Consider the following 21,753-nt stretch of genomic DNA (forward strand, 5'->3'; position numbering starts at 1 on the left):
AAACCACCTCCTGAAAACAACGGATTGTTTACCTTTTGCCAGTTTCATCTTATAATCGCTACTTACTATGATGAAGTTTAATTTTGTGAAAATGGGACTCAAAGGGTTAAATAGAAACTGTCCCAGTATTCACATATAGTCAGCACTGAACTCCATCAGAGAAAATAAAATACAGCTGTTGCACAATGGAATCTACAAACAGCAAAATATTTCTGAAATACGCAAATGTTACAAGCATATATGGTTACCTGCTGAGTTGTCAAATCCCACTGTTCCTCTTGAAAAATACCTTTCTCTGTTGTAAAAATTGGTACATGATGATCCATAACTGGTGGAGGATCAGTAGCAGCTCTGACAACCTTGAGGAACATCGTCATTTCTCCCTCTGGAAAACACAAGGACCGACATTTCCTTATTCTCATACCTCAAGAAATGAGTATATGTACGATTAAACTACATAAGAAGCTAAATTACACATGACCATTAATTGACTTTATTAAGAACCATAGAAATCCTATTATGAAAGAGCTGATCTACTTCCAAGCATAAAGCAATTTACAAAATAAATATGGTGCGATTATGAAATGTGCAAGAATAGTCCATATTAACATTATTCATATTTACATACAAAAAATCTTATGATTTGAAGGTTGACTTGAAAACCTCAATGTCTTACAAGGAATGGCTTTAATGGAGATGGTCTTTACTTGAAGCCAATCATGAATGTGGACTTGTCAAGGAAGGAATGCAAAAGATAATACAACTTCCAGAATGAGATTTTCACTCTGCAGCGGAGTGTGCGCTGATATGAAACTTCCTGGCAGATTAAAACTGTGTGCCCAACCGAGACTCGAACTCGGGACCTTTGCCTTTCGCGGGCAAGTGCTCTACCATGTGAGCTACCGAAGCACGACTCACGCCCGGTACTCACAGCTTTACTTCTGCCAGTATCTCGTCTCCTACCTTCCAAACTTTACAGAAGCTCTCCTGGGAGAGCTTCTGTAAAGTTTGGAAGGTAGGAGACGAGATACTGGCAGAAGTAAAGCTAGGAGAGCTTCTGTAAAGTTTGGAAGGTAGGAGACGAGATACTGGCAGAAGTAAAGCTGTGAGTACCGGGCGTGAGTCGTGCTTCGGTAGCTCACATGGTAGAGCACTTGCCCGCGAAAGGCAAAGGTCCCGAGTTCGAGTCTCGGTTGGGCACACAGTTTTAATCTGCCAGGAAGTTTCATAATAAAACTTTGTAGTTTGCATACACAGAGAGTTTTCTCAGAGCTGAAAGTCATGTGAAATGGTTGAAAATAAATTTGTTGCAAAGTCAATGGGAGAGTTTTACAATGTGAGCCTCCTTGAGGACATCTCAAATCCAGTTTCTGTGCACATTAAGGCCTCTCCATGCAATTTCTGCAGCCAAAATCTAACACATTCCATATCAGTTTGGCCAAATTACACCATCATGTAGTGTCAACCAAGTATTTTAATGATACATTTTGTAGTACTGGGAGAAGGCTTTTCATATCACCACCACATCTTGCCCCCCCATGAACCATGGACCTTGCCGTTGGTGGGGAGGCTTGCGTGCCTCAGCGATACAGATAACCGTACCGTAGGTGCAACCACAACGGAGGGGTATCTGTTGAGAGGCCAGACAAACGTGTGGTTCCTGAAGAGGGGCAGCAGCCTTTTCAGTAGTTGCAAGGGCAACAGTCTGGATGATTGACTGATCTGGCCTTGTAACAATAACCAAAACGGCCTTGCTGTGCTGGTACTGCGAACGGCTGAAAGCAAGGGGAAACTACAGCCGTAATTTTTCCCGAGGGCATGCAGCTTTACTGTATGATTACATGATGATGGCGTCCTCTTGGGTAAAATATTCCGGAGGTAAAATAGTCCCCCATTCGGATCTCCGGGCGGGGACTACTCAAGAGGATGTCGTTATCAGGAGAAAGAAAACTGGCGTTCTACGGATCGGAGCGTGGAATGTCAGATCCCTTAATCGGGCAGGTAGGTTAGAAAATTTAAAAAGGGAAATAGATAGGTTGAAGTTAGATATAGTGGGAATTAGTGAAGTTCGGTGGCAGGAGGAACAAGACTTCTGGTCAGGTGACTACAGGGTTATAAACACAAAATCAAATAGGGGTAATGCAGGAGTAGGTTTAATAATGAATAGGAAAATAGGAATGCGGGTAAGCTACTACAAACAGCATAGTGAACGCATTATTGTGGCCAAGATAGATACGAAGCCCACGCCTACTACAGTAGTACAAGTTTATATGCCAACTAGCTCTGCAGATGACGAAGAAATTGAAGAAATGTATGATGAAATAAAAGAAATTATTCAGATTGTGAAGGGAGACGAAAATTTAATAGTCATGGGTGACTGGAATTCTAGTGTAGGAAAAGGGAGAGAAGGAAACATAGTAGGTGAATATGGATTGGGGGACAGAAATGAAAGAGGAAGCCGCCTGGTCGAATTTTGCACAGAGCACAACATAATCATAACTAACACTTGGTTTAAGAATCATGAAAGAAGGTTGTATACATGGAAGAACCCTGGAGATACTAAAAGGTATCAGATAGATTATATAATGGTAAGACAGAGATTTAGGAACCAGGTTTTAAATTGTAAGACATTTCCAGGGGCAGATGTGGACTCTGACCACAATCTATTGGTTATGACCTGTAGATTAAAACTGAAGAAACTGCAAAAAGGTGGGAATTTAAGGAGATGGGACCTGGATAAACTAAAAGAACCAGAGGTTGTACAGAGATTCAGGGAGAGCATAAAGGAGCAATTGACAGGAATGGGGGAAATAAATACAGTAGAAGAAGAATGGGTAGCTTTGAGGGATGAAGTAGTGAAGGCAGCAGAGGATCAAGTAGGTAAAAAGACGAGGGCTAGTAGAAATCCTTGGGTAACAGAAGAAATATTGAATTTAATTGACGAAAGGAGAAAATATAAAAATGCAGTAAGTGAAACAGGCAAAAAGGAATACAAACGTCTCAAAAATGAGATCGACAGGAAGTGCAAAATGGCTAAGCAGGGATGGCTAGAGGACAAATGTAAGGATGTAGAGGCCTATCTCACTAGGGGTAAGATAGATACCGCCTACAGGAAAATTAAAGAGACCTTTGGAGATAAGAGAACGACTTGTATGAATATCAAGAGCTCGGATGGAAACCCAGTTCTAAGCAAAGAAGGGAAAGCAGAAAGGTGGAAGGAGTATATAGAGGGTCTATACAAGGGCGATGTACTTGAGGACAATATTATGGAAATGGAAGAGGATGTAGATGAAGATGAAATGGGAGATATGATACTGCGTGAAGAGTTTGACAGAGCACTGAAAGACCTGAGTCGAAACAAGGCCCCCGGAGTAGACAATATTCCATTGGAACTACTGACGGCCGTGGGAGAGCCAGTCCTGACAAAACTCTACCATCTGGTGAGCAAGATGTATGAAACAGGCGAAATACCCTCAGACTTCAAGAAGAATATAATAATTCCAATCCCAAAGAAAGCAGGTGTTGACAGATGTGAAAATTACCGAACTATCAGCTTAATAAGTCACAGCTGCAAAATACTAACACGAATTCTTTACAGACGAATGGAAAAACTAGTAGAAGCCAACCTCGGGGAAGATCAGTTTGGATTCCGTAGAAACACTGGAACACGTGAGGCAATACTGACCTTACGACTTATCTTAGAAGAAAGATTAAGGAAAGGCAAACCTACGTTTCTAGCATTTGTAGACTTAGAGAAAGCTTTTGACAATGTTGACTGGAATACTCTCTTTCAAATTCTAAAGGTGGCAGGGGTAAAATACAGGGAGCGAAAGGCTATTTACAATTTGTACAGAAACCAGATGGCAGTTATAAGAGTCGAGGGGTACGAAAGGGAAGCAGTGGTTGGGAAGGGAGTAAGACAGGGTTGTAGCCTCTCCCCGATGTTGTTCAATCTGTATATTGAGCAAGCAGTAAAGGAAACAAAAGAAAAATTCGGAGCAGGTATTAAAATTCATGGAGAAGAAATAAAAACTTTGAGGTTCGCCGATGACATTGTAATTCTGTCAGAGACAGCAAAGGACTTGGAAGAGCAGTTGAATGGAATGGACAGTGTCTTGAAAGGAGGATATAAGATGAACATCAACAAAAGCAAAACAAGGATAATGGAATGTAGTCTAATTAAGTCGGGTGATGCTGAGGGAATTAGATTAGGAAATGAGGCACTTAAAGTAGTAAAGGAGTTTTGCTATTTGGGGAGCAAAATAACTGATGATGGTCGAAGTAGAGAGGATATAAAATGTAGGCTGGCAATGGCAAGGAAAGCGTTTCTGAAGAAGAGAAATTTGTTAACATCCAGTATTGATTTAAGTGTCAGGAAGTCATTTCTGAAAGTATTCGTATGGAGTGTAGCCATGTATGGAAGTGAAACATGGACGATAAATAGTTTGGACAAGAAGAGAATAGAAGCTTTCGAAATGTGGTGCTACAGAAGAATGCTGAAGATTAGATGGGTAGATCACATAACTAATGAGGAAGTATTGAATAGGATTGGGGAGAAGAGAGGTTTGTGGCACAACTTGACCAGAAGAAGGGATCGGTTGGTAGGACATGTTCTGAGGCATCAAGGGATCACCAATTTAGTATTGGAGGGCAGCGTGGAGGGTAAAAATCGTAGAGGGAGGCCAAGAGATGAATACACTAAGCAGATTCAGAAGGATGTAGGTTGCAGTAGGTACTGGGAGATGAAAAAGCTTGCACAGGATAGAGTAGCATGGAGAGCTGCATCAAACCAGTCTCAGGACTGAAGACCACAACAACAAACAACCACATCTTGATATTTGACAGACATTTAGAGGGCTAACTTTAGCAGGATACTGCCTACTCAGTTTAATAACCCTTGCTCACCACTGAATAGATATTTGTCATCCTCCTCCATGTTTTCTTTGTGCAACAAGTGTATGTCAAAATGGTCATACCATAGGAGGGAGGAATCCTTGAGCATGCCTGTAAGTACAGGTCAAAAAATCCTGCACTGTAGTGAATAAGCTTTGTTCTTTATGGGTATAGTACTTCTTGTCAAAGGATCAACTTACACTCTATGTTTTATGGATTTTTTTTAAAAGGAGCATGGCAACTCATTTATTCGAACAACATTCCATAGGAAAAATTGTGCTTGAGCAGTAATAAGCATTTGAAACTTCACAGCTATTTTGTTGTGTGTAATAGAAAATTTTGCTGCATGTAAGACAGACTTCTGCTACAGACATTAAACTAATGTATTCGGAGTTTTCATATGGCAACCATTTCAAATTATTTTATCTCTTTTTCATAACCAGTTAACTCCAGAAAATACACTTTTCTTAATGTGGAGACAACAGAGCCCTAACATACCCAAGTTGCTTGCTTTATGGGTTTCTCAGTTTGAGAAAATCTTAAGTACTTTTTGGTGCAGAATCTGCAATGGGTTTCTCTGGTAGGGGAGTGGAATGAGTTTACCCATCTGCCCCTAGAAAAAACTGATTTTTAAAAATCAATCTCCTGTCACGTCTTGTAACAAAGACGAATGTATCAGTTCAAAGTAGGGCGGAACATATAATGGATGTTGGCTAGTAGCAAGTGTGCCCAGAACTATTTTGCCACTCACTGTATAACTAAAATTACTTCCTCCCATATACATCTCGAGAAATAATCACCACAAGAAAATTTGGGAAATTGGAGCTAATACAGAGGCTTACTGACAGTCATTCTTCCCCTGCGCCACTTACAAATGGAACAGGGAAAGGGGGGTTGGGGGGTTCAACTGGTGGTACCAGACATACGCTCTGTCACATGCCATCAGGTGGGTTGTGGAGTATTTATGTAGATGTATATTTCATATGAGCTACACCCCTTCTGGCCCCCCTACCTATGATCACTAGGAGCACTCTTGTTATTCGTACAATACTGCTAGTCTTCCATTTTGAATTTTGTAGACCTATACAGGATTATACAACTAGATGAAAAAAGGAATGGTGAATAAGTAAAAATGAATGGGACCGAAAAAGGACTGGTTACCACTGAAATGGTTCCCAAAGATGAACAAGTCTGTTCACCTCTATACTTCATACCACCCATCCGTACAACAGAAATCTTGCATGCTTTGTATATCTAGACCCACTGAATTGTTTGAAATAACCACCTAATTATAGTTTCTCACACACTGCTCACTTGGCAAAAATGAGATGATTAATCTCACAACAAAAGTAATAATGAGTTTTCACTCTTCTTTTGTTCTTTAACAGGAGTATAAGATAGTGTAATTGTAATGGATTTCCATAATGCTTATAGCCTCTGCATTTTGCATGAAATTTATTTACTCATGGTAAGCACAGTGTTTCAAAAAACATCTAAAGAAGATTCTCAAATTGATCACACTCCACAGCAACAAGTTTAGAGCCTGCAAGAACAATATATCAATGTTTCTTTCTGATATCATATTTGAGTAAGTCATAACTTGCATAAAAACATAATGTGTAGTTAAGTATTATAAACTGTTCCTCTTTCTTTTCCATGAATTAGCTAAAATTCTGTTATTTTAGGATTTGTATGTCTTTCTTTCATCTTTTCCTCTCTCCTGCTTAATTCTAATGAATTAAGTGCTTAGTAAATAAATGTCATTTACTGTACCTGACTATCCATAAAGGAGTGAGCAATGCTGGATGAAGAATGACTGAAGAGCTCAGAGATTCATAATGTTTTATTATGTGGTCTGTGATGTAAACACAACAATCAAGCAACGTGAAACTCCTAATTGGCATCAAACTGTGTATGCACAAAGGACCCAGCTTTAAAATTGTCCTGTACTATCAGGCACATGCTGCTTGAGCAAATCCATAATGAGAATAGTGAAAAAGAGTAAAGGTAACCACCACAGTATAGTGAAGATGCTGATTGGTACAGGCATCAAAATATGTATGCTTAGAAGACCTTGTTTTAGATTTTGGAAAGAAAAGAGAGACACACAGTGAGAGAGATAATGGTTATAATTTTGAGACAGAATAATACAAAATTCTTTCTTTCAATCATAATCATAATCATCATCATCACCTATTGTGAACTGGAACATTAACAAAAAATGCAATCCGAAGTGCACATTTGTTTCCTTTTTTCTCCTGAAGGTGGAATTTTAGAATAGTAGTGTGGTCAAGTCATCATGCACAAATTTAACATCTGACAGAATATGTAAAGGTTGATCCTATAAAAGTGCTGTGGTTTGAGCAGCAAGAGAAAATGCACAAAATCATTTTAAGAAAAGTGTTACACTCTATTTGACAATGACTTGCTGTTGGTTGCAGAGATGGAGAACTGTTCTAACATCAGTGGATGCCAGTACCATAGCACTTTGTAGGAAATATAAATATGGGATGACTTTTTGGTCACACTGTATACAGAAACTAGTGAAGACAGCAGATCTCCTTACCTCTCACAGTAGACATCCCTGTTGCATTTAAATTGTTGAGAATCTGCTTAAGTATACTAAAAAGCTGATGATGCTTTGTAGTTTCTGAACTAACTTGTGACAGGAAACATCCTTCTTCTTCCATTGTCAACTGATAAGAGAAAAGGATACAAATTAAACAAAGCAGGCTCAAAAATTTAAATACAGAACTGTGTGGTTCTTCTATAAACATTTAGCTATGTTAGGAGTCAGCTTATAGCTTTAAAGGCAATCAAGAGGTGGCAACCGCCTTTCATCAGCAAAGATCATTAACCATTAATTACAGTGGGGCTCTAACATATAATGCAGAATAAAAAGGAAACAGTTTCTTATCCTTCGGCACAGGATTAAATACAGAGAAAATATATACAATATGAAGAGGATTAATGAAATTTAACACAGTTATATGCTTGATTTCCTCAAACTACTGCATGGTGGCCAGTGAAGAGAATGTAGCGCCAATATTACTTACCTCTCCCTATACCACCACTTATGGATGTTATTCTCAGAGAATGATTGTCTATGCATTTAGCCACATACCCCACAAATTCTGAACAATATGCAATAAATATAATTAATATTTTGTGAAACAGTTCCCAAAATTTTAAAGAATGCTCTTCATGTGCTACACAACATCTTTCTTATAGGATATCCAACTGGTGCTTGCTGTGCATCTCTCTAATGCTATTGTAATTACTAAATAAGTACAGCATAAATTGTACAGCTCTTCTTTGAACTCTCTTAATTTCTTTTAGGCATTTGACCTGACATGGAATCTACACAGATGAGCATTACTCAGTGCATTCTCAGAAAATCAGTAAACTCATGCATGCTCAATCTATGAAGCTACTATTGTTAACATCCCAGTATTACACATCCGTGGTGTTATGTCTATACAGTTGGGTTGACGGTTTTTCGCATGAAACTAAATTGAAGTTGGTCCTTATCAATGTTTTGCACTCATTCCACACTATTTCTTCGAAACATACAATCATACACAACTAGGTTCGCCTGTTGAAAAGTATAGAGGATATGAACTCAAAATTTGATATTTTTGATTAAAAATGAAGGTAATATGTTTTACAGCACATAACTCCAATTCAAAATCTTGTTTTATCACTGCCACAGTAGACTTCACAATTCATTGACATTTTTGACCTTCTTTGACATAATTTCAAAAATGTATGGGACAAAAACAGCAAACATAACGACCATAGCAGAGTAGTCATCAATGAATGATTTTCACTTCAAACTTGAATTTGCGCATGCAACGACCTGATTATCTAACTTTAGTGCCAACTAACTCAGAGATGGTGCAACATGCTGAATTTTTTTCTTAACAATTGCTTTTCAGAACAACCTATGCTGAAAAACAAGCTTTTCAGACTGTTTCTGACCACCTTGTATTAGCACTGACATGAAGGCAACAGATTAGTGTGGCATTTGCACATCTTTCTGATGTGCATGTAATAATTGTGGAAATATGAACTATGGCAATGTTATTACCAAATGTGTCCAGACAGGACATGCATGATGCAACAGTTTTACTGTGTGAACAACAAAAATGAGACAAACTTGTTTCCTTTAATGATTTAGTGGGGGTTGTCAGTGAGGATAAGTTTTGTAAGGGTTTGAAATTATGCATGAAGTTTGTCCCAAGTCACTATTAGCTCTCATTCTCAAATACTGGATGAACAAAGTCTGGATATTTGTGCCATGTAAGCTAAACTAATTTTTCACTCCAACCCCTTTGGTAGGTATGTGGTTCTTACCCCTATACTGATTCTTTCCATACAATAAGGGATAAATGTACCAATTCTGGTTGAAATCAGTCCCATGTTTTAGGAAGAGATGTGGGACATATATACATGCCTACATTTTTATATTATGAGTTTTTTTTTTATTTGGTTGTGTAATGTGACAATAGTTGAAATAACTTACCAAATATTCAGAAAGTTTCTTCACAACAGGTTCATACTGCACAGTGCGAGCCCATGCATCACACACAAAACAGAGATTAAAGTAGTATGCATTTCTTGCATATTTTGCATCATCTATTCTCACTGGAAATCCCGTTATTTTATATCCAAATGTATTGCTAAAACACAGAAAAGAATATGATCTCAGCATTAACTCTGTAAATGGTTTATGTTATTATTTCACAAATGATCCATTTTTTCCCAAAATAATGTTGGAAAGTGTCATAATATGAACCAAAGATTATTATTTACAATTTACAGCCAACAATACCCAGCCCCCCCCCCCCCCCCCTCCTTTCCCCTGCACCTACAATGTGCTGACGGGACACATAAGTCCAAGTTTGCAATTTGGCAGGTAGACTGGGATGGAGACTGCAATGGCTGGGGTGTGTATTGGGATAAAGAGGTGGGAGGCAGGAGGAGGGATTGGCAACAGGTAGTTAGCAACTCAAAGGGGGACAGCAGATGTGCGGGGTAGAAATGCTGGAGGTAGAGGTGGCAGGTGCATGAGCTAGGCATTCAATACACAGGCACCAGAGCCAGTGAGTTGGTGCAATACATGATGGAGATCACTCAGATGCATGGGGATTGGTAGCAGCTGACAGGACAGATGAAGTGGAAATTGTTGAGCCAAGGGTGTGGGGACAGTGGGTTAGTGGCATTTAAGGCCAGGTGTGTTGCGGGAGCAAACAATGTGCTGCAATGATAATTCCTACCTATGTAGTTCAGAAAAGCTGACATTGTAGGAAAGGACCATGTGGCACTGGTTGTGAAGCAGCCTTAACTCTAGCATGTGGTGCTCAGCTGCAAGATGTACCACTTGGTGGTCAATTCTGTTCTTCGCTACAAATCGGCTGTGGCCATTCGTTCTGGTGGACAGCAGGTTGGTGGTAATGCCCACATAAAACGCTGAGCAGAAATTGCAGCAGAGTTGGTATATGACATGGCTACTTTCACAGATGGCCATTCCTCTGATGGAATAGGATAAGTCTATGGCGGGATTGGAATAGGATGTGTTGGGAAGGTGAATCGTCCAGATCTTCTGGTAAATCTTCCACAGGGGTACGATCCCTGCAGGAAGATGTTGGGTGTGGGAGTGGCATAGGGATGGACCAGCGTGCTGTGTAGGTTGAGTGGGCAATGGAATACCACTTTAGGAGGTGTGGGGAAGACCATGAGTAGGATGTCTCTCATTTATGGGCATGAAGGAGGACATGGTTCAGTTGCTCCAATCTGATGTGGTGATGATCATTTGCAACTGATTCTGTCTGGGGTGGGGGAGAATTAGCGATGTGTGAGGATATGGCACAGGAAATCTGTTTGTGGACTATGTTTTGTGGAGGGAGAGACCTTCAGCACACTGGGCAATGGAATTCTCATCAATGCAGATATGCTGCCCACAGGTCACCAGGCCATACAGAAGCAATTATTTGGTACGGAAGGTGTGACAGCTGCCAATATCATGTCCATTATAATTATCCGGGCTGTTATGCCGTGGTCGGTTGATGAATTCTGTGTCGATTCCCAATGTTTCGTCTCCGACTGCGGGAGACATCTTCAAGGGGGTCCGTAGCTCAGTCAGTAGCGAGCCAGTGGGTGTGTTGGACCTTCCAATGAGCTACGGACCCCCTCGAAGATGTCTCCCACAGTCGGAGACGAAACGTTGGGAATCGACACAGAATTCATCAACCAACCATGGCATAACAGCCCGGATAATTATAATGGACATGATATTTCCGGCCGTGAAAGTCTACATTTTAGTAGCTGCCAATATGCAGCAGATGGTGTTGGTGGTCAGTGGGCTTAATAGGGACAGAGTTATGGGTGGAGCCATCACATAGATGGAGGACACATCTAGGAACATGGCACATTGGGTTGAGGAGGATCAAGTGATGCAAACAGGAGTGAGGATAGGGTGGTTTGGCCCTGAGTTCAGATCATGAAGATATTATCAATGAACCAGAACCAGACAAGAGTTTTGGGAGGGTAGGAAGATTTCCTCTAGATGGCCTATAAACAGGCTGGCATCTAGGCCCATCTCTGAATCTCTCCTCTGAGTCTATCTCCCTCCTCACCCTAATGACCCCCTGCACACCCACCTTCTACATGCCTCCCAAACTCCGTAAACCCAACAATCCTGGTCACCCAATGTAGCTGTTAACTGGTCTTCCACTGAGAGAATTTCCAGTCTTGTCAACCAACACCTCGACCCAATTGCCCATAGCCTAGCCTCTCGCATCAAAGATACAAACACTCTCAGTCATGCCATTTCCATTATCACCTTGACCCTACTCTAATTGCTGACACCACCTTCCTGTACACAAACAACCCTCAAGCCCATGGCCTTGCTGCTATTGAACACTAGCTCTTATGATCTTAAAGGTAGTTTTAACACCAACGAGGTAATGAAATCCATTTTGATATAAGCCTTATCCACTGTTCATCCATCCTTATTTCATCGAGATCTCCATCTCAGAGTACATCAAAAATAGCCGCCGACTTTTTATTTGCACTAACTGTGCTGGACCAACCTTACAAAACCTAGCTCTCTGCAGTTAAGAAGTTACACCCAATGTTTTATCATCACTTGGGAAACAACACTAAGTTTACTTGTGTATCTAGTGTGGGACTTCTGTTGGTGCTGCATAAGGAATACATGGAAGCTACTCTCTCCAGACACACAATTTCACATTAAACAAAATACTGTGTAGAATTCCCAGTTCAAGAAAGGCCATGTCATCAATTGCCACCTGTGGAGATTTTTGCTGTGAAAGTATACTTGCTACCTAAGTGCCCAGCAACACGAAAGGCAACCACATCTCAGTGGAAATGAAAATACAAGTAAGCCATGCCACACTCACAGAATGCTTGCCTGAAAGATATGCAAGGAGAACATAGGGGTACTCATTTTCAAAGTATTGCAGAAACTTCTAGACCTTTTCATATTTGACAGCCAAGGGGCAAATTAGACAAGTTCGGAAACAATTGTGTCTATGCTATACTTTTTACAAGGTAGACAATACAATTTGATTTTGAAATTAATTAAAACTAGTGTCATGAGAGCTGCAAGTATCAAATTACTGGTAAGAAACCTCACCAACTGGGAAGACAGGAATGTTCCTACAGGGAATTACAGTAAACAGAGAACCATAGGTTACTATGCTTATCAATCGTAGAATGTTAAAAAGGGGGACGAAGTGGGAGAACTCCTCAGTATCAATGTTCCACACCACCAGTTTCAATATGTCCTTCAAAGAATCTTGACATCAGAGGAATCTAATGGAAATTTCGTTTGGAAACTCTGCCAAGGGCTAGCAGACAGAAGCACGAAAAACAATAGTTGGAGCCCACAGCAAAAATACTACAAAGATAATAAAAGGCAGCCTCAACAAGAGAAAAAAAATCAAGAATGTTACATAACCTTCTCAGACCCAACCAGAAACTTCAGAGGGGAAATGGAATCTAGAACAGCTATTCTTAACGTACTGAGAATTAAAATGGAAAAACTGAAATACAGCAGATGAATGGCAGTGAAGGAACCTTATATGGAAATACTAACCACATTATGACAGATATGTAATCAAAGAGCACATACAGCTTGCCAATGGAACAAAAATGTATCGATAACATGTGGGCAGGTGTCTGGATACCATAAACTGAAAGGTGGGGAAATAAAAATTGGAATAAGCAAAACGTCTGCCAAATTCCATGAAAATGATTAAATAGAACTCCATAGCCCATACAGAAGGAATACATGGAGAAAAGTATTAGACACCTAACCAAAAAAAATTATTTTAATAAAATACTTTTTTTTACGTATGAATGAATAAATAAATCCGACTGCAGCAGTATAAAAAGAACAACAGTGCATACCCTGATCAGGGATGAAACAAATGAAGTGCCAACATAGATGTACCTTTGATTTAATTTGAGGCAAGTAGATTTGCCATTTGTTGGGTTATCTGAACACTTCTTTATACAGCATGGAGTTTTTAACATGCCATTCCCCGACCTGAGGGGGCAATGGTGGTGATAAGTTATTATTCAAGTTGAATTTTAATAAAGCAAGGATTTTACTTGATTTGTATTCTGACCCCATGGACAACCTCACAATGGGAATATGTTCTTGGCACCTGGAATCCATTGGAATGTGGCTTTGCCTGCCCATCTGAAGCTGACTGGTTTCATTTTTCCCTCATATGCGAGCATGTTTCATGCTGTGTGTTGTGGTTGGAGCTTACCAGTATGATTTGAGGGTTAGAGATTTCCCCCTAGACATCATGTTTTTTCCAGCTCTTTTTAAATTGGAAATAAACTTGGGAGGTGTCCTGGGATGAAGGAGCACTTTTCAGAGGAAAGGTATAAAACAGAAAAACGGGATTGCCAATGAGAATACTTGCATTTCGCTCCTGAAGTGTATTAGGCAAGTGTCTCTCTTTCACTAACCATCAGCTCCACAATCTAATACAAAACCTATTGCTAATCAGTTACATGTGCATCCATTAAGTTGCATGCATACACAACACCCAACTATAAAACTGATAATGAGTAACCACAATTCTATCAATGGGAACATATTTGTCAATTCTTTTAAGCTTCCATACTGGTAGAACAACTTTTATCGATCAATGAGGCTAACCCACTCCTAACTTGAAACAGGTAACACAACCAATATCATCAGCTCACATTGTCTGTTACTAGCCTTCTACAATCAAGAGGCTGCAGATTGTTTCATGCATTCCGTGAGCTATCGACAACTCCTGAAACTCTTTTTTTCTGCATTGTGATATATGTAACAGGATATACTTCTCCAACATTCAGTAAGTATATAAAATGAGACATGGCGTATGAGCATCCTATATACAACAGGAGTTGGAGTAACTTCAGAAAGCTTAGGTGTTACATGTAACATTTACTTTGCTAATTATTGCTGTGTTATAGTGCTTAGGAAAATTGTTTTCCCCTAATCCACACATTTATTTATGTGAAGAGCACTACATTATTATTATTTTTTTTTAATACAGTTCCTTAAGTATCAAACTTTCAATCAACAGTTTCACAATTCATATGTCCTGTACAACTGAAGCTTGCATGATGACCAGAGCTTGTGTCATAAAAAAATATCTTTTTTAATCTAGCACATACTACTATACTTTGTGTTGTAGGTAGTTTGTTTTTATTTATTAGAGTCACAGACTTTTAATTTTTACCTGCCAATGTCCGTATATGAGTCTCCATATGTAGGATAAATTTAGGATGACAATGTGAAAATCAGAGTATTGGAAAGAAAACTCATTTCAACTGGATTACCTCTGAAACTAATCTGTGGAATTAAAATCTTCGCGGCCTATGACGCAAATGGAAATCAGGTCTCAAATAGCCGACCATGGTCTTCCTCAAGTAGCCACACACAGCTTTCTCCTGTACACAGTGTATAAACGAGACCTTGAAAAATGTTTCTATTATTTTTATTTATTTACATGTCAAGTTCCTTAGCACCAAATTGAGGAGCAAATCTCCAAAGACAGTACATGTGTCAGTACATGAAATTACAACATAAAAGTAATAACACACAAAAATAAAATGTTTATAAACCCAAAAAAAGTCAAGCCATAAGTTTAAGTAGAGGCAATCAACAATACAACAAGAATCAGCTTAATTTTTCAAGGAACTCCTCGACAGAATAGAAGGGGTGATCCATGAGGAAACTCTTCAGTTTCAATTTGAAAGCGTGTGGATTACTGCTAAGATTTTTGAATTCGTGAACTTACACCACTTATTGCCCAAACTGCCCGTTTCTGCCCCAAAAATACTCTTTTAGAATGGGAAGTGTTACCCCAAAATATAATACCATACGACATAAGTGAATGAAAATATGCAAAGTAGACTAATTTCTGTGTCGAACAATCACTCACTTCAGATACCATTCGAATAGCAAAAATGGCAGCATTAAGTCTTTAAGCAAGATTCTGAACATGAGCTTTCCATGACAGTTTACTATCTATCTGAACACCTAGAAATTTGAACTGTTTAGTTTCACTAATCATATGCCCATTCTGTGAAATTAAAACGTCAGGTTTTATTGAATTGTTTGTTAGAAACTGTAAAAACTGAGTCTTACTGTGATGTAGCGTTAGTTTATTTTCTATAAGCCATGAACTTATGTCATGAACTGCACTATTTGAAAACGAGCCAATGTTGCACACAACATCGCTTACTACCAAGCTAGTGTCATTACCAGACATAAATATTTTAGAGTTACCTGTAATACTAGAGGGCATATCATGTATATAAATAAGGAACAGGAGTAGCCCCAAAACTGATCCCTGAGGCACCCCCCCCCCCAACCCCATCCCTCTCCCACTATTTGACCGTATCCCACTCACACCCCACATCACAGCCATTCTCAACACTGTGAATAATGACCTTTTGCTGTCTGTTGCTAAAGTAAGAGGTGAATCAACTGTGAGCTACTCCCCGTACTCTGTAATAGTCCAACTACTGGAGCAATATTTTTGTGGACAACATGATCAAATGTTTTAGTTAAATCAATAATTATGCCTAGTGTTCAAAACCTTTTGTTTAACCCATCCAGTACCTCGCAGAGAAAAGATAATATAGCATTTTCAGTTGTTAAACGACTTCTAAAATCGAACTGTACATTTGATAGCAAATCATGTGATATAAAATGATCAATTATCCTTACATACACAGTCTTTTCAATAACTTCAGCAAACACTGATGGCATAGAAATAGGTATAAAACTGTCTACATTGTCCATTTCTCCCTTTTTATAAAGCAGCTTTACTACTGATTACTTTCATTGTTCAGGAAACTGACCATTCCTGAAGGAAAAATTACAAATATGGCTAAATACAGGGCTAACGTGCGCAGAACAGTACTTTATTATTCCACTAGGCACGCCATCATATCCAAGGGTATGTACCTCATAATTCACTGATGATCTTTGCCTGTATCTGACAGTTTATTCCTTTGAAACATCAAAGGAAATTATGGCTCATGCTGTATCAAACATTAGAATTTGCCTGGGAGAGAATGTTCTGGAGATAACACTTGAAAACATCATCAATATTTATTTTCATGGGAAGAATAATTCCACACTACTTGAACAGCATGAGGGTTTGTGGAATAAATATCCTATTCACGAGTAAAGCTAAGGTACTAGGCATGGGAATTGACTCGAGACTAATGTGCATGATGATGATGATGATGATGATGATGATTGGTTTGTGGAGCACTCAACTGTGCGGTTATCAGCGCCCATACAAATTCCCAACTTTTGCTCAGTCCAATCTCGCCACCTTCATGAATGATGATGAAATGATGAGGGATACACAAACTAACGTGGAGACCTCACATAAATGCTAACACAATTAATACAAAAATAAAGATGAGTGAACTTAGATACGTGGCTGGCACATGGTGGGGAGCTCCTCTAAAAATTCCGTTCAACATGTATAGGACTCTTGTGAGGTGAGTCTTGGATTACGGATGCACATTTTACACTGAAGAGCCAAAGAAACTGGTACACCTGCCTAATATTGTGTAGGGGCCCCACAAGCACGCAGAACTGCTACGCCACTATGCGACATGGACTCAACTAATGTCTGAAGTAATGCTAGAGGGAACTGACACTATGAATCCTGCAGGGCTGTCCATAAATCCCTAAGAGTACAAGGGGGTGGAGATCTCTTCTGAACAGCACATTGCAAGGCATCCCCAATACAATCAATAATGTTCATGTCTGGGGAGTTTTGTGGCTAGCAGGAGTGCTTAAACTTAGACGACTGTTCCTGGAGCCACTCTGTAGCAATTCTGGATGTGTGGGGTGTCGCACTGCCCTGCTGGAATTGCCCAAGTCCATTGGAATGCACAATGGATATGAATGGATGCAGGTAATCAGACAGGATGATTATGTATCAAACTTTCAAATATACATTGACATGGTAGCAGAGTTATCTTAAATACCTTAAGTATCATCTACTCCCATATGTACTGCTTCCCCTACAAGAAAGTGAGATACGCAACCTGCCTGGCCACTTGACTGAATGACATGTAAGTGGCATGATAGATATTCTGTAAAGGGGATGCAGATTACAGGAAGAACCGAGAACCCAGGGCACAGTACCCATTCTACTTAGCAGCAGCTATGTGGAGCTGTCCGAAGCTTACAGCGAATCTAAGCCTATGAAACATATTAAGTGTTTAGCAAAAAGCAGGATGTATGAGATGGGTAGTGGTAGTGATAAATATAAAGGGACTGAATTACGTCATTATTAATCCCTCAATCATATCCTGATGTCTAAAGATATGGGTGCGAGACAATTTTACTGTCCCTCTCTTTGTCAAATAGTAATAAAAGAATCACAAGTTTTGTACTCAGTACATGAATGGCTAACTAAACTACTAAAATTCATACGTCAAAATTTTATATCACTGCCTAGCAGTTAAAATGCCAACCTACTATATATATAGTTAGTATCTTAGGTTTAAAGATATTTTGTCATCCATGGCAAGTTCGGGTGGGAAGAATGTATTGGGTGGTGCCTACAGGCTAAATTGGTGACTAGGGGCCCACCCTCCCACTTCCGTCCCCTAAGCCGACAAATAACGGTGTTGTCTTTCAGTCTTGTAATATCCACTTCTTTGTAGAAGGTGTAGCATAAGGTTTATAGCTGTTTCATCATCTGTTAGAATCTCTGACAAGTGGTGTCCCACATCCATTTGATGTTGCAGTTTCAAGGATGTGTCGAATTGTTAATGTTTCACCACAAGCATGGAGGACATTGTTCTCATTATAGAAGAAACTCATGAGTTATTTTGGTATGTCAAATTCTGAGATGGCATAAGGCAATAAGTTTCTTTATTGAGCTACATAGCGAAGTCTGCTAGGCTTTAGTGGTATGTTCAATGGTCTGTTGTGTGTATTATCTTGCCATTTGTCTATCCATTTCTTCAGGATGTAGTGTCAAAGGACATACAGTTGCTTATGAGTGGCAGAGGTTAGTGGATGTTTTGGGTAGCACTTGTCTACTGTTGTCAAAGCACTCAAGCAGTCACTGCATATAATGAAATTCTGTCACGGGAAAGTTATTATGGTTAATGCTCTATGGACAGCTACTAACTCTGCAACATAAATTCTACATTCTTTTGGTAAAGAACATTTTTGATTCCAGTTGTGCATGTGTGCCTAGCAGACTCAAATAATTATCTTTGGAGCCATCTGTGTAAAGCAGATTAAAATGGGGATACACTTGGATGACACAGCGATAAAAAAACAGTAGTTATACTGTCTCTGGTATTTCACCATAGGTTGACTCTTACTGCTGATTGGAGCACATGGCATGGAGGTGTTTGCAAGAGAGAGTATTGTGTACAGCTAACTGGAGGAAACTGAGGTTCTTGTTGGAAGTCTTCTAGTCATACTGCTGTTGGGCACCTTTTTCAACATCAGTTCATGAGTAAGGTGATGGCTGGATTTTAGAATAAAATGGGATGACTAGGGTCTTTTTGCATTTGATTAATCATGATTACATAGTTAAACATAGTTTTGTGATGGTATTCCCACTTCTATATGAAGGCTGTTGACTGGGCTCATTTGGAAAGCTACAATTGCCAAACGGACTCCATTGCGGTGGGCAGGATCTAATATTTCTACGACAGAGGGTGCTGCTAACCCATAACAATGCTTCATAGTCCAAAGGGAATAAAACAAGTCCTTTATAAAATACTGAGACAATAGTTCAATTTGTAAGGAACTGTTACTGAGGGAACACTGTACGTGGTTCCTTCCTGCAGGAAGTCGTTATTTGTCATACATGTGGTACTCATGTAGGTTTATGATAAAAAAGAAGTCCTAGAAAATGGTACTAGTCCAAGACTTCTGGCAGTTGGGTTTTAAGGTATAATTCTGGATGAGGATGGGCAGATATATTCTACAGAAGTGCACAACACACAATTCACTTGGTGAGAAATCGTACCCATGGCTTTGAGCCCATTTTTTGTGCCTTTCATATAGCTGTCTGTAGCTTGAATTCTACTGTACCTAATGATAAAGAACTATAATGTTAACAAAGATAATCAACTTGTAATGATGGAGTGACTGTATGTCCCATCATGTCTACTATGCCATTTATTGCAATTGAAAACAGAGTGGCACTTGAAAATGATCACTGTCAGACTATTTTCCTGCATGTAGTGGTTACTGTGGGTCGTGCCCACCCAACTCTCAACGGTCTGAGTGGTAAAAATTTTTGTATGAAGCCAATCAAATTTCCTTGAAAACTCCATCCATACAGAGTTGATAAATGTGATGCCACCAAGTTGTATTGGATGCCTTGTGCAAATAATAATAATAAAAAAAAGCTACTGGGAGCAAATTTCAGTGCTGCACAAAGATCTCTCATATCATGAACTCAGATCATAAGAGATGGTCACTTGGGGGTTGAGATCTTGAGAATTCACATTAAAATCGAGGAAGCAGATTTCTAGATTCCAAACACCAATAGTAACATGCATTAACTGTCTTTTCTAATAATTTACCCAAGTTACTTATTAGACTGATCGACCTGTAGTGCTTTCTATTTTTTGGATCTCGTCCTGGCTTTGGTATAAGTAATGAGACACTCACTCTCCATTGTGACAGAATTTCGTCATTTTGCTAAACCTTATTAAAAATTTTAGAACAGAATTTTTACTATTATCGCCATGATGTTAACGCATTTTTTCTGGATGTTGTCTGGTCCTGGGGATGTATTCCTTAGATTCTGACATTTCTGCATAATATATTATGAAAAGTTTTGCAATGTCAGAGGAAGTGGTGTTAATTTCCTCTTCGTCAAGGATTCCCTGTGTTCTATTAGTGGCTTGAAATCCACTAACTAGCTGTAGTTTGGGCCACCCTTGTGAACCTGGGTTGTGTACTGTCACTGAATAAACACTGTTTCCCTACATTCATTTTTCTTTTGTTTCACTAAGTAAAATGTGTTTGGCTTTGATCTTTTGAATAAAATTAAATTTCCAGTAGAGGGGTGTCTATGTCAATGTAGAGAGAGCACTTTGTCATTCTCTGATGGCATCTGCAATCTCTCTGCACCACCATGAAACACATTTTTGCCTAGGAGAATGTGAAGATAGTGGTAATAGTGTTCACAGCTTGGATGATTATTTCTGTTGCATTTTCTACTATTTCGTCGATCATCATCTGTGTACTTATTGCAACTGCACTTCAGTGGTGAAAGCATTCCAATTGGTTCTTCACAGTGACCAACAGGATCTGTGTCTTGTAAATTTGTGACAGATACAATAGTCACATAATAGTAATTATTGCAAAGGTTATTGCAAATGCTCCACTGTGAGATTAGGATTGCAGATTGTCAAATCTATTGCATAATAGGAGCGATGGGTGGTCCTGAATGTGTTAGGGCTCCCAAATTACTTAGGCAGAGATGAAGGTCTGAGAATAATCTCTCTAGTAGTTATCCCCTACAAGTCATCTCATTGCCCTATATGTGATTATGGGCATTAAAATCTTCCAATAAAATGAAAGATACGAGTAGCTGTGATTATGTCTTCCATTTCTCTGTAGCCAATATCTAGGTCAGGGGGAAAGTAGATATTACAAATTGTCAGCATTATGCTCAGTGGAAATTGCATGCAGTGCTCATAGGTATTGGCTCAGAGAAGGTGTCCGATTTGACTAGCACGTATCGACACCCTGAGATGTTCATTCTGTGTTCATCCTATGTTTGTCATATACATTATATATCTTCTAGGTGTAAGAAGCTGGCTTCCACAAATCTTTATTCTTGTGTTGCTATATACACTGTGGGTAGTTTGTGATTATGTGTCGAATTTCTTCCAGATGGTGACAGTAGCCACTGCAATTCCATTGTGAAATCACTAAAAAATGCCAGTATGGTCATTAAAGCGAAAGATGATATACACTAATCTGCAAAATGTTTCAATGTCTTCTGCGCTGTTGGTGTAGTGTCTACAAAGTCTTCTGCTGTCGAGCAGCATTCCAGTTCCACCAGAACCAACAAATTACTTCTTTAGTTTGTTTGTTTACCCCTTTGTTTCTTCTTTATCTCTTTTTGTTGTATTCAAGTGTGTATCTTTCAGACTGTAGATCTGGGTAAAAAGAAAATCGGACAGATCTTTGACTCTTGATGTCTTAGTCTCTCTTAACCACTGACTAGTGTCTGATGTACATCAATCATATTTTGAGAGGAAGAAGGTGTGGAACGGGTCCTCCTCTCTTGTGCTGTCTGAGAG

General features: G+C 39.3%; 1 protein-coding gene across 3 annotated transcripts in view; it reads right to left on the bottom strand.

The window, feature by feature from the left end:
• LOC126470098 (GATOR complex protein NPRL2) overlaps positions 1 to 21,753 on the bottom strand; it is a 176,523-nt gene that overhangs the window by 81,173 nt on the left and 73,597 nt on the right. For all 3 annotated transcript variants that reach the window (XM_050097665.1, XM_050097667.1, XM_050097666.1), the window contains exons 3-5: positions 9,419 to 9,575; positions 7,460 to 7,589; positions 249 to 385 (exon numbers count right to left, since the gene is read on the bottom strand). In XM_050097665.1, the coding sequence (XP_049953622.1) occupies positions 249 to 385; positions 7,460 to 7,589; positions 9,419 to 9,575 (424 nt within the window). The remainder of the gene's footprint in view (positions 1 to 248; positions 386 to 7,459; positions 7,590 to 9,418; positions 9,576 to 21,753) is intronic.

This window comes from Schistocerca serialis, chromosome 3 (assembly GCF_023864345.2).
Source record: "Schistocerca serialis cubense isolate TAMUIC-IGC-003099 chromosome 3, iqSchSeri2.2, whole genome shotgun sequence".
Taxonomy (NCBI): Eukaryota; Metazoa; Arthropoda; class Insecta; order Orthoptera; family Acrididae; genus Schistocerca; species Schistocerca serialis.